We start from the raw sequence: 14,297 nt of genomic DNA on the forward strand, positions 1-14,297 counted from the left end.
CTTTGATAGAAAAATATAATCATTTAACTAATTCATCAGTTTTATTATTTTTCTTTTAAAATAAATAATCAAAATAAAATTAAAATACAATAGTTAATATAATTTAAAAAGAAACAAGAGTTAAAATGACCAAAACAGAGAAAATAATAATTGAGATCGTAGACATATTTTTCACCGGACCTTTTTTACGCTAGTCAAACGGTCAACACCCAAGGAAAAATAAAACCGCTAGTGGTGTTTGAATGATGGAGTAGAACGTGTATTCTTTCTCTCTGTAGTGCATGATTGACGAGAAAGCACTTACAAGATTACGTGGCGTTCCCAGTTGGTCAATTGGAGTCGCCGGGATTCATCCGGAACACCAACCAATAAACAAATACAGGTCTCAAAGCACTGAGTTTCATGCTTTAATTTTTTTTACCTATCAAAATCATTGTTCTCCCTCTCCACAAAATTCCAATTTTTCTCCATACTTTCTCCCTCGCTTGCTTACGAAAATACTTTATACGTATTCACCAACGCATCATCTTTGAATCCAATGCAATTTTGATCCCTAACGGTTCCGAATTCCCATCGATTTTACCCCAGCCTGATTTGACTCACTGAGTTGGTTTGGTGGAAAATTATGTTGGAGGCAATGGAGAGTTCCGTCAATGGCGGTGGTTTCACGCAGTTACTTAGCTGCGGGGACAGTAGTGAAGAGGAACTCTCGGTGTTGCCACGTCACACTAAGGTGGTTGTCACCGGGAATAACCGTACTAAATCAGTTCTCGTTGGTCTTCAAGGTGTGGTCAAGAAGGCTGTTGGACTTGGCGGGTGGCATTGGCTGGTAATTCTTTTGATTTTTTCCAGTTTCGATGGAAATGGGATTGGGTGGGTTTCTCCGGCAATTGTTTTACTCTTTATTTCCTGGGTTATAATGTGACGTTTAAGCTTTAATTAAAACCAAATTTGATTTTGTTCAAAGCGGCGTGGATTCGATTTGAGCTATTGTCGAGTTTTGGTTTTACTTCATTTATTTATACTTTCTTTTCCTTTTGGTGATTTTTGCATTGAATCTTTCTCTCTGAGCCAATTGCATGCCCTATTGTATATTTTTGCATTGAATCTTTCTCTCTGAGCCAATTGCATGCCCTATTGTATAAGATTTATTTTTGAATAAAACTGCAAATTTAGCTTTCCACTCTCTAAATTTTCTCGAATTTTGATACTTTCTAGTAAAAGTAACAGTCTTTATATTGTTCACGAGTTGCAAATTGAGGTTTTGGATTTTGATTGCATTTAAGTGTCTATCATTGGATCTGGCATTTTAAAGTATTTTAGCTTGCGTTTCTACGATGAATCATGATTTTTCTTCTTCTTTTTTTTTTGGGGGGGGGGGTTGTTATTTCTTCTTCTTATTCTTGTACTTAGTGTTCGAAATCTGCTCTAAAGTCTGTTATCTAATTTTAAAATTAAATTTATTAGGCGTTGATCTTAATTTGGTATTACATTTTTGGATTGCATAATTGGGTATTCTTGGGATCTTGTTGAGCATGGTTCGGGAATGTTTAAGAAACCCATATTTTGTATTCTGAGTTAGTATCAGTCTCTTAATGTTTTTGCTTATCTCGAGCTTTTCCAAACTTGCAACTGTTTCTCCAAAATTTATATAGTGCTTTTCATTTGCCTTCTCTATCTATTATTTCTTGCCAAATATCCAAATCCACTTATTGAATCATTTACTTTGTAGTTGATGGTTATTTGCGTTTGTCCAACTAATAAAATCACAGGTTCTTACGAATGGCATAGAAGTAAAGCTACAGAGAAATGCCCTCAGCGTGGTTGAAGCTCCCACTGGTAATGAAGATGACGACGACCACGAATTCGGAAACATGCAGTGCAATGGATCAGATATGAGTGAGCTTTCTTTTCCTCCTTATTTCTAATCTTGCATATTCTAGAGAGGGTTATTCATTTTGAGTCTAAATCCACTAGTTTCTATGTTCTTTTTGGGCATACATGATTTTTTTTAAAAATTTATCAGTACAAAAGTTGTTTTCTTTACTTGTGTTGACTTTGGGATACTAATAAAATTTGTCCTGGAAGTGGAGGGCAATGGTGCTTAATGGCTTTTGATCTCTAATGATACTTAATTTTGGGATTAACTATTCCAATACTTAATACTTTTGATATAGTGATTTGGATGATATTGTATAGTGAGAAGTTGTTGAGGTCTGTACATATAGGGTATATTGTGTTTCACCTTTAACTTTCACTATTTCTAATCTAAAAGCTCCATTGTCTCATTTCTTTATCATTTTATTGGTCCCTCCATGTTTTTTTTCTTTAATCTTGCTTGTTCCATCTCTCAATGTTCAGCATCCGATGACACTCAAAAGTCCTACAGATCGAGGCATAGATCACATAAATCGACGGGGTCTTCTCGCAAGACTTTGAGCAGGTCTCTTTCTTGTGACTCACAGTCCAAGAGATCTGTTTCGACACCCCACGGATCCACGGTATATGATTTTTTAAAGGCTGTATTATTTCTTGCATAGTTTTCGATATCACCGGTTGCTTGTATGGGTTAGCTATCTATTATTGCCTAATTAAGGTTAATTTTTCATAATATCCGCTCTGTAGAAAGTTGATCTCAGCAAACTTGAGACGGCTGCTCTGTGGAGATATTGGCGACACTTCAATCTTGTAAGCTCCTCCAATTGAAACATTGAATAGAAATATAATTTACCAGCACGGCCTCGTGTGCGTGTATAGCCGAAGAAAAAAGAGTTGTAATTTCTCATTGCTTCTGCTATTTCTAGGTGGAGGCCATTCCCAATCCATCAAAAGAGCAGCTAGTTGATATCGTCCAGAGGCATTTCATGGCACAGGTAACTTAACAGCGATAGATTCCTTTTGATTTTGTTTTCTTCCTTGTTTATGTATGGCAAGTAGTTTCTATCTATTAAGCCAGTTGCATATTAGTTTTTTCACCTCCTTTTCAAATGAGATATCAGTTTCTGGGGAAAAATATAATAATGTGGTAAAGTTACCCTCTGTGTGTGTAGCAAATGGATGAGCTGCAGGTGATTGCGGGATTTGTTCAGGCTGCAAAGAAATTGAAGACCGTTTGCAAATGACACGGAGGAGAGTGTTGTGACCGGCTCTCAAACGCTAATATCTACTTGGTATCGTAATGTTCGTTTTCGCCTGGTATTGGGTAGTGATATCTGTGCATCTCTTAGTTGGAGCTATAGAGGTTGAGTTCCATTATGGTAGAGTAGTTAATGTAGATATAATCCAAAAACGATACCTCCAAGAAGCTTCCTTTTTAAAGCTTGGTTGAATGTAGCTGTGACTTTAGATATGAATCCCCTAATGTTTAGATATTAAACTCTGTCTCCCACCTTTCCAAGCAATTTGCTCTCGTTCATGTATATACAGCTTTACTTATACTAACTTAAAATTAAGTATATTATATATATATATATATATATAATTATTTTTAGTACTTTAACTGTTAAATTTTATATTCTATTCATGCAAATTATGTGTGTTAAATTTTAAATAAATTTAATATCCAATCCACTTATTTGATATTAAATGCAAAATTCCAAAAGCAAATATTATGGCACTAATCTGCCAACAAATCTACTAAATTTAGTAATCCTTGGTAGTGTGTTACACCAAACAACAAATAATTCCAGCATTTGCATGCTTTCTTTTCTTTCTCAAAGTGGGTTCTCTGTCCTCTTGGCTCTTGCATGTCCCAGTCCTCCACTGTCGGCCATTTCGTAACAGTTCCAGATTTTATTTATATTACTTAATTATACAAGCAATTATCTTGATGCTCCTTTTCCTCAAGTATAGCCTTTAAGTACATGAATATTAATATTTTGAAATTTAATCCTTTTACTTCAACGGATTAAATAGCATAACTTGTTGAACAAAATATTGGAACAATATCTATTTGTCATTTTTATTACATGATTCCACATATGCACTTACGTTACTATTTGTAGTCATCAGACATTCTTAAAAAAATCATTGAAAATCATAAAAAAATCAAATCTAAATCAAGTATAAACTATGTTTGAATTTAACGAACGTAGTACGAAAAAAACAGAGTATTGAAGTCTTTGGAATTTGCAGGGTACATGAAGTGACCTCTATAACTTTATTTGGTGAAATAAGATTTGGGCAAGCAAAGTTTGAAAGTATGGCAGAACATAAGCAAATGTGGCTTCCTAGTTAAGCCAATTTACTTGGAACTTTCAAGTAAAAATGGCCTTTGGGGTTGTAAAAATTGGAAAGCTATACCCAAAAAGTGGGAAATAATCTCAATCAGTCACGAATTTGGGTCCCCTTGTGCATGTGCCAATAGAGCCCCACTCCGAGTTGTATCCCTTCTTTTAAGCTCTAGCACACTAGACCAATGAAAACAAACGTGGTCTAAAACCACTTGCAGTTGCTGCTTTGGGTTTGGTCGGAAATAGGAAAGCATTGAATTTCAGATGGGATGGCCAGCCGGTCTTGTTTTCAATAATTTCATCTTCCTCTTGGTTTTGGTTTGGAGCATAGCATGACACACCAACGGCCTGGTACCCATCCATCCCAATCCCACGTAATGTTTCTCTTCGAATCAACTATGCTAATTTATCTATTCCCGCGATTCTCTTTGGATGTCTAATCATGCAATTGTTTTGTAGATATTTGGATTGTAATGTTGCGGTCCAAAATCAGGCAACTATGGAGTCATGTTCAAGACATGAAAATTTAGGAATGTAAATGAATTAAGTTTGAGCAAACGAAGTTATGTTGATGTTCATGTTCGGTTCATATTCATTTAAATTTTTAGTCATATATGTATTCATTCGTTTAACATTCGTTTAATGTTAGACAACATACACTATATTTCAATCCTTTTATTTGCAAGCTAGAGAAATTGGTGAAATTATGCCATTAGTCCTTAAGTTCTTTAGACTTCATAATTTGAACTACAAAGTTTAACTTTTTTTTTCATTGTAGTACGTACTTTAACCAATATTTAAAATGTAAAAAATAAGAGAAAGAATAACCAAATAAATGAGATTGTTAGTGAACATAAACGAAATTTTTTGTTTTTACTCATTTATTCAGTTAATAAACTAACGTACATGAACGATTATGAACATGTTATTAAATGTTATGTTAATTTATGTACCTAAATAATTCCAAGGTGAGAGGTAGCCTAACATTCAAAGCTCAAAAGGGCAAAAAGCAGATTAAAAATGCATCATACAACTTTTTAATCCATAAACACAAACAACAAAATAAAAGTGGATTTCAGCATGGTATTTTATAAAAGGAAATTAGATTCATACTTTAATTAATTTCTTTAATTTATAACAACTTGGACGCAAAAGAAACATTCTTAAATTCCATGCATTGTCTTTTCAAATAAAGCTCTTAAGTAGACCCATCCACGAGTTGATGGATTATGACATACCATCAGACTATTCAAATTTAATTTTCAAATATAGTATTAATAAATCAAATAGTAATATAATATTTAAAATAAATTCAAATGGGTTTATTTTAAAAAAATTATATTATATATTTGTTATAATATGTAAGCGGAAAAATAATCAAAGTGATATCAACATAAAATAAGACATGCACAAAAGACGAGATTTAACGTGGTTCGGTCTTGCCTACCTCTAAAATTATTTCTGTAACATAAACCCCAAAAATTACAGAGATTCCAAAAAGATTATATCTCTCCAAAATAATTATCTTTCACTAATTAGGTTAAGACATTATCAATGTTTATAAAACCAAATATTTGATCACCAAAAATTCTTAATCCATAAGAATTCTTACTTAAAACAATTACAATAAAATTTATCTTAATTACTAATGATAATTTAGGTCAAAAATATAAAAATATTGATATACCATTATCTAATTCTCATCTCTCAATCCTGATTAATGAAAATTAAAGAAATGTATAGGGAGAAATTATATGTTGAAAGAAATCGTATATTTTCAACACCTAAAGATGCTGACTAAATTATTTTAGGATAAATTACATGTTTAGTGCTCAAACCATTATTTTTATTCCGTTTTAATCACTCAACTATTACTTTTTTAGAATTATACATAATGTTACGTTTTGGTTCGGTCATCCAAAGCAAAAATAAAATTGAAAAAAATAATTAATGTGACATTTTAAAATTTTTCTTAACGATGTCATGACATTGCCTTACGGTGATACATCAATATCGTCGTTAATTTTTTTAACAAATGAAGACCAAAATGAAACCAAAACATAATGTTATGTATGACTTTAAAACAAAAAAAGTTGAATGATCAAAACAGAAAACAAGTGATAGTTGAAGTACTAAACATATAGATACCCGTTATCTTAACTTTCAACCAACATAAGTGACCCTAATAGCCTACTAATGGTTTTTGTATAGATTTTTTTAGATAAGAGCTTTGTTCATAGGTTTTAATGTCATTTTCCGCTATACGTTTGTTACTCAATCGTTGATTAACAAAATCTTTTAATTTATCATTTTTCCAATTAAGGGTTTTTAAACTTACAAGTTGGATTAATCATCAGAAAAATAGATTTTGACTATGTTTTTATTAGGTATATGAGTTATATTGTATCCAAAGTAGGTCAGCTAACACATTTGAAGACAATGATAGATCTTGTAACAATGTTGTAATAAACTCATACTAAAATCTAAATAATGTTCAAGTCCCTGACAATCGGTTGGGAGTACACCAAACCCTAACAACCCTTTCACTATTATTTTACATTACCATATATGGTAGACAGTTATGCTTTCTATTGATATACACTATATAAAATTGTAGGGTAAATTTGATATGATAATGGTTTAGGGGAAAATGTATGCACGGAACGTTGAAAAAAATATTTTTTCCCGATTACGATAGAATGAACATTACATGAGAAAAGACGGTCTGATCACCTGACGTCTTTTCTCATATAAATATATAATAAAAGCTGCGTACTAACCACTCTTTGAAAGATGTTAGAGTTTGTACATTGAGGGATCTATTTATATCTGCTTTAAAAACATTCAGCATTTAATGTTTATGTAGTATAATTCATTAAATAACCACACAGTATAGCCTTTGGTAAATAAATTTTACACTATTGAATGAACTTTCATTTTTGTTTTTGCACCAAATGGGTCAATTCTACATGATCAACACTTGCAATATTAGTGACAAATAAGGAAATAGTTAATTTTGCATTTATATTGGGTTGATATTACAGTGTAGACACATAGCATAGCATGTTTTCCATGTAAATTAAATATTTAGGATGGACACTTTGGAAAATTTAAATGTTGGATAGGAACTAAAAAAAGACGAATTTAGCACGAATCAAATCACTTCCGTGGTTTAAGGAATTGTTGTTATTTCTAGAGGTTACGAGTTCGATCACCGGCGACTATAATAATAATTAAACGTTCATGGTTAAAGAGCTTAAAATACTCAAAATATATTACTTTATAATCACCTTAACTTAATAAAAAAGAAATTAATTATTATATCTCGATTGAAAATGATGATAACACATTAAAACTAAAAAGATTGTTTAGATATTAATTTAAAATTTAAAATTTTTATTTATAAATTAAAAATATCAATATATTAAAATTATACTACTAATAATCAAGTTAAACTTAATTTATAAATAATAATAATATAAATTTTTAGATAAATATTATCAACTTTTTATATTTAGTTTAGTTGCTTAATATCATATTTAGGTACACCTGATTTTCTTTCCTCCTATTATCAACTTTTTATGTAGGAGAAAAAGAAAGCACCATGTATGTGTATATATATATATATATAGTTGTACCCAACAGTCGTTGGATTTATGTTCATTATTTCTTCTGTAATCTCCTTTACCCTCGTTTAGTTATCCTTCATTTCTTCACTGTCACTGTGTCTTATCTCTCTGAAAACCCAGAAAAGGGGGGGGGGGGGAAGGAGAGGAGAAATCTTTAGAAATCTCGTCCTTTTTAGCAGCACTGTTTTGAGAACACCTGATTTCCTGTTCAGAAGGACAGATTGGAAGATATTTAGATCCCATTATTTTTCAGTCTATATACAGATTTTCGCTTGGGCCAAGCTCTGCAACTTTTGGGTTTTTTCTTGGAAATATCTTTTTTGGAGGAGAAATGTGGAGCGAAGAGCTATTTTCTGGGTTCTAAAACCGATTGGAGAATCAATGCGGATTTGATGGAATTATAAGAGTGTATGCTTTACTTTTGGATATTTCATGGAGCTTTAATCCGGTTTGGTTCAAGGAGCTTAACCAGATTTGATTTTAAGCTTCGATTTGCTGCTGGTTTATTGGAGGTAAAGCTTCCATTTCACTGTATTTTTTTTTCATAAAAGAGAAAAAAAGTTCTCAGACCGTTTGAATTGCATAAAAAGGCTGGGATGATTGTGGGTTTAATTGTAGGAATAAACCAGGTTGCAGAACTTCTGGGTTCGTGAGAAAATAGTTCGAAAAAGATCAGATATTTCGAACTTTGCTGTTTAGTAAAGTTTTTTTTCTTTCTTTCTTGTCTGCACTTAAAGATGTGATTCATTTGGGTACTTCATAGTTTTACCTATATTTATTAATTTTACCTTTTGTAACGATTTTTTTTGGGGTTCTTCCCTTTTTGGAAGCTGTTCACTAAGGGTTTGCTTGTTGGATAAAACTGTGAACTTGAAATTAGCTCTTGAGATTTTGAAAGTTATCTGGATTCTTAATCTACAGTATTCACCGTTCCCCAATTTGTTACTTTCGAATTATTTGAATTTTATTTATTTTTTGTGTGGTGGTGGGTGAACGCCACATCAGATGGCTGAATTTTGGTTCACGATTTGCAAAAATTTAATCTTGGTGCTGGTATTAGCCAGTGTTTTTTTAGATCTATTGATTCATAGAGTTTTACTTGCCTTTTTTGTTTTAATTTCTAATTCCGGGGTTTAGGGTTTGTGCAATTCCCTTTAAAGCTGGAGCTTTTTCTTATGTGTACTGCAGGTTTTATTGTTATTGTTAGGTTGAAGCTGCTACAGCCAAGTTCCGAGACCATGATGATCTGCAGTGGGAAGGTCAAGAAAGAGGGAGTAGGGAAAACATTGCTTCACATTCATGTATTCATGACCAGATAGTTGAACAGAGGAGGCGACCTGGTCGCAAGGTTTATTCGGTTACCCCCCAAGTTTATGAGCATTCTGGTATCTCAAATCATGTACATCACAATGGAAGATCATTGCTTGGGATTCCCGAGTTGCTTGGGCATCCAAAGGATGCTAAACAACCTATAAGAATATTTTTAAATTATGATGCTGTTGCCACTCACAGGATAGAGATTGTCGAAAAGTTGGTGACATTGTGAAGGTGGGTGCTCTTGTGTCCATGTTGATCTCTTTAACATTGTAGTTCTGGTCATGATTGTGAGTCTAATTGAGGGCATTTGGTATTTTCTTTCTTTGTTTCTGTTGTTTCCGGATTTTATTTTACCAGCTTGGGGAGCCTCCTCTGAATTATCCGCCTGGCACACCTCCTGCAATCCTCATGGTGACCCTCCAATCCATGGTGACTGGGTAATTGCACTTTGGATGATATATCTGGGAGAGGACAAACGTCGCCGCCTCCGCAAGGTTTGAACTTATACATTCTACAAATGAATTTGTTTTTGTTGAGTTGGGATTAAGCCAACGTTACTTTTCTATGAAATTTAATGAAGGCTCTAGGGAAGACAGCTGACTGGTTCAAGAGAGCATTGGCTGTAGAGCCTGTGAGAGGAAATTTGAGATTGAGTGGATATTCTGCATGTGGACAAGATGGAGGCGTACAGCTACCTCGTGAATATGTTGAAGGTATGCCATTGTTGTTTCATAACTTTGCTTAGATTCCATTTTCGTCTTCATGTTGGCCTCTAAGTATTTTCTGTTAGTTCATTCTTTTGTAACCACTATCTTTATCTATCTTTTCATGCAGATGGTGTTGCCGATGCAGACTTGGTTCTTCTTGTGACTACAAGACCTACCACTGGCAACACTTTGGCATGGGCGGTTGCGTGTGAACGTGATCAATGGGGCCGTGCAAATGCTGGTAATCGCTTGTTGTCCATCTCTAAAGTGTCGACTATGTGCTTCTATGTGCAGTAGAAATCTAAAATCAAAAGCAACAATGTACTTCCGTTTTGTAGGTCATGTGAATGTTGCTCCTCGACATTTAACGGCTGAAGCAAAGACTTTACTTTCAGCTACTCTTATCCACGAGGTTGATGATGTTAATTGTATGAATTTGGAAGAGTATGGAAGGATAATTTTCCTAAACACCATTGTTGTTTTAATCCAGGTTATGCATGTTCTTGGCTTTGACCCACATGCTTTGCTCATTTTAGGGATGAGAGAAAAAGGAGGCGCAGTCAGGTAATTGTATGGCATGGATTGTGAATATGGATATCAAACCAATTTTCATGACAAGTTTTGGATTCTAAAGTAAAAGCTCAAATCTGCATCACTTATTCATTGTTTTTGAAATCAGACTTCACTTGAAACTTCTAATATTTTGTGATTTGGACGCAAACAAATGCTTTTGACACTGAATCTTATGTCTTGTTGCTTTCAATATGAAAAGCTTATGTTGCTTATTTGTCACATCTGTACTTCATGGAAAGTGTTAGAACCTCACTACCCAATGGTTATCATTTTGTGCATTTGCAGGTGACTGTACAGACTATGGATGAAAAGCTTGGGAGGATGGTAACTCGTGTGGTGCTTCCACGTGTTGTCATGCATTCACGACATCATTATGGGGTATTGTTAACTCCTTTTTTGTTTGCATTAGATTACTGAAAAAAGTAAATGATAAAATTGAACAAGTTATTGATGATCGTTTAATCAACAGGCCTTTCAGAAAATTTTACAGGCTTAGAGCTAGAAGATGGGGGAGGACGTGGCACATCAGGTATTCAATTTGGCATAGTTGTTATTACCTCTCCCCTCCCTATTTTGAGCCATTGATTGTGGATTACTCACGGAAGTTATCTCAAAATAGAATACGTAATATGGTTTTTAACAGATGATGCAGCTGTTTAGCCATATGGTCCTTAATGTTTTGAGTGATGACTTGGCTGCAGGATTCATTGGGAAAAACGGCTTTTGATGAATGAGATAATGACGGGATCTGTGGATACAAGATCAAGTTTCAAAATGACTCTGGCATTGTTGGAAGATAGTGGATGGTATCAAGCTAACTATAGCATGGCAGATCGTCTTGATTGGGGTCGCAACCAAGGAACAGATTTTGTTACTGCTCCTTGCAGTTTCTGGAAGGGGGCATATCATTGCAATACAACCAATTTGTCTGGCTGTACATATAACAGGGAAGCAGAGGGTTACTGTCCTATTGTAAGTTACAGTGGGGACCTCCCACAATGGGCTCAGTATTTTCCTCAGGCTAACAAGGGTATGTTCTTGTTTGGAACTTGAATTCCTTATCTATGGGGATTGAAAACCAGTGAATTAACATATGAAAATGTAAGTTACAATTATAGCCAATCTGTTTCAGTTTTGGTTATACATGTTCCTAATGTGATACTTGTGTTCTGCATGCAACTTGCCATTTTGAGTCCATGACCTTTGTTATTGACTTTTACAGGTGGTCAGTCTCGCTGGCTGATTATTGCACATACTTTGTGGCATACTCTGATGGATCTTGTACGGACATTAATAGTGCAAGGGCCCCAGACAGGATGTTAGGTGAAGTGAGAGGGAGTAACTCGAGGTGAGCTTTGACCCGAAAGAACTTTACTGGGGCTCTGTTTAAACTTTTCTTTTTAATTTAAATATGGTAAGGACTTTCTGAGGCAATTGCTGATGAATTACTTTTAATGATTACATAGGTGCATGGCTTCATCCTTAGTGCGTAGGGTTTTGTGCGTGGTTCTGTGACCCAAGGAAATGGTTGTTACCAGCATAGATGTGTAAATAACTCATTAGAGGTACAGATAGGTGTTTGCTAAGCAAAGATTTTTATTTTACAAAGCAAAGTTTTGCTATGATCTATTTCCTGTATGGGCTGGCTAAACTGAACTAATACCTTTTGTTTATAACGGTAAAACATAAAGCTGGCAAAGAATCATTTGAACGTTAAGTTCTTTCCCTCCTAAACTTATACTTAATTTTGTTAATAATTGTTCTTTTAGGTTGCTGTGGACGGTATCTGGAAAGTGTGTCCTAAATCTGGTGGACCAGTTCAGTTCCCTGGTTTTAATGGTAATTTCAATCAACTGACTTCCAGTCAATAAAATCTTTCTATTTGCACTAATTCTTTTGATGTTTATCTGCAGGTGAACTGATTTGTCCTGCTTACCACGAAATCTGTAGCACTGCCTCTGTTTCTGTGTCTGGCCAATGTGCAAATTCTTGCAATTTTAACGGTGACTGTGTCAATGGAAAGTGTCATTGCTTTCTGGGATTTCATGGTCACGATTGTAGTAAAAGTGAGTTCCAGACTCCTCAGTTCATTATTTAGTTAAATAAAGCATGGTATGTGGATTCCTTCCAAGCAAATCCTGTTAAATAAAGTAATGTTATTTCTGGCCTCTGTTATATAATTTTCAGGATCTTGCCCTAGCAATTGCAATGGCATGGAAAGTGCCTTGCAAATGGGGTCTGCGAATGTGATAACGGTCGTGCCGGCATTGACTGCTCCACTGGTAATGCGTTGTTGAACTATAGATACTCATTTTCTCTTTTTAGTCTTTTTTTTATCTAATTATTATTTGTGGATGAATAGTTGGGGGGGGGGTTTCTCTATTGGAATGCCGTTTCCAGCATTGTTAAGCATAAACGTATGAAATATGATCATTTATTATTCCCTCTTTCTTCAGGAGAAACAAAATGAAGCATTGAGTGCTGTTTAATATACTAAGACATTCATTGATACCTCTCAAGGTTTTCATTTCATTATTGAAGCCATTTCATGCTGTGTATGTTAGGATAAAATGCAGGCAAGTGATACCATATTTCCTGTGTGTTCCTAATTCTTACAATTTCACTTGGATTATATGCCAGCTGTTTGCGATGAACAATGCAGCCTCCACGGTGGTGTCTGTGACAATGGAGTTTGTGAGTTCCGCTGCTCTGACTATGCGGGCTACACATGCCAGAATAGCTCTACATTCCTCGAGTCTTTCAGTATGCAAGGATGTGTTGGAGAGGGAGTTGTCTGGGCAACACTGTGCACCTAGCGACGCAAGTATATTACAGCAGCTAGAGAAGTTGTTGTCATGCCCAATTACCACCGTCTATTCCCAAGCGGTGTGCAAAAGTTGTTTAGTAATGTATTCGGGAGCAGCTAACTGCGATGCAGCTGCCAAGCGACTGGCCTGCTGGGTAAAGTAGCTCATTCTGGCAATTCTATTTCCAAGAATTTGTTTTCATTAGTATCTCCATTTTGGTTTTGGTTGTCACTTATTACTTTCCTTACCAGATTTCGATCCAAAAATGTGATAACGACTGGGATAACAGACTGCGGGTATGCCATTCAGCATGTCAGTCATAATCTAGCATGCGGAGCATCACTAACTGCTCGGACCAAACTCTCTTTAGTAGCGGACAGGAAGGTGATGGCCAGTGCACAGGCTTTGGCGAGACAAAGCTTTCCTGGTATAATCGCTTTCGATATAGTTTCTTTTCGAGAAATACAGCTTTGAAAGGATTGTCTGTAAAAATATAGGCAGTATTAGCATCATCGGCTGCCCTCCCCCCCCCCCCCTCTTTTTTCTTCTTTCCTTTTCTAGGGTTCCAGAGTAGGAAAGGTGGCACTTAATGCAGTGCTCTAGGTATAGAGTTTGGCCCCAAATTCAATTAGAAAATTGGGCATGATTAGGCTTCCCAATTAAAAAGCCTCATGTAGAGAAATTCGAAAAAAAATGTAAAAAAAAAAAAAAAAAACAAAGAAGCTCTGTTGAGCCAGTGTTCCATGTTTGGCCGAAGGCCTTGAAAGGAAAGGCAAAGTCCCTTGTTTTTTCTGTATTTATTCATGCTTTGCTTCTTTAACGGTTAATGGTAATACTTATTAATGCTCATATAGTATAGTTTAACCATGTAGCATGGACAAAATTTTCATATTTCACATTTTTGGGACCAACAAAACACCATTTGGTTGCAACAGTAGGCAGTTTAGTGTAATATAAAACTTCCAACAGAGATAGTCCTTACCCACTGGTAATTGCTACCAAGTAAAAGTCAGCTCATTTAGCATATCCACA

General features: G+C 34.9%; 1 protein-coding gene and 1 pseudogene across 1 annotated transcript; both read left to right on the forward strand.

Moving 5' to 3' along the window:
• The first annotated feature begins 411 nt into the window (after positions 1 to 411).
• On the forward strand, positions 412 to 3,230 carry LOC120113555. The gene is made up of 6 exons (XM_039134678.1): positions 412 to 829; positions 1,773 to 1,899; positions 2,362 to 2,501; positions 2,626 to 2,688; positions 2,805 to 2,873; positions 3,051 to 3,230. The coding sequence occupies exons 1-6, from the start codon at positions 626 to 628 to the stop codon at positions 3,120 to 3,122; spliced, it is 675 nt and encodes a 224-aa protein (XP_038990609.1). The 5' UTR covers positions 412 to 625; the 3' UTR covers positions 3,123 to 3,230.
• A 6,381-nt stretch (positions 3,231 to 9,611) lies between these two features.
• LOC120113572 lies at positions 9,612 to 14,061 on the forward strand (annotated as a pseudogene).
• The last annotated feature ends 236 nt before the right edge of the window (positions 14,062 to 14,297 follow it).

The sequence above is a fragment of the Hibiscus syriacus genome, unplaced genomic scaffold (assembly GCF_006381635.1).
Source record: "Hibiscus syriacus cultivar Baekdansim isolate YM2019G1 unplaced genomic scaffold, ASM638163v2 tig00110210_pilon, whole genome shotgun sequence".
Classification (NCBI taxonomy): Eukaryota; Viridiplantae; Streptophyta; class Magnoliopsida; order Malvales; family Malvaceae; genus Hibiscus; species Hibiscus syriacus.

What these genes read in the sequence shown, in the direction of transcription:
- LOC120113555 (XM_039134678.1), top strand. Translation starts at nt 626, where the DNA reads ATGTTGGAGGCAATGGAGAGTTCCGTCAATGGCGGTGGTTTCACGCAG. An exon ending in CGACACCCCACGGATCCACG is followed by an intron (nt 2,502 to 2,625) that starts GTATATGATTTT and finishes TCCGCTCTGTAG; the next exon opens with AAAGTTGATCTCAGCAAACT. An exon ending in ATTGGCGACACTTCAATCTT is followed by an intron (nt 2,689 to 2,804) that starts GTAAGCTCCTCC and finishes TGCTATTTCTAG; the next exon opens with GTGGAGGCCATTCCCAATCC.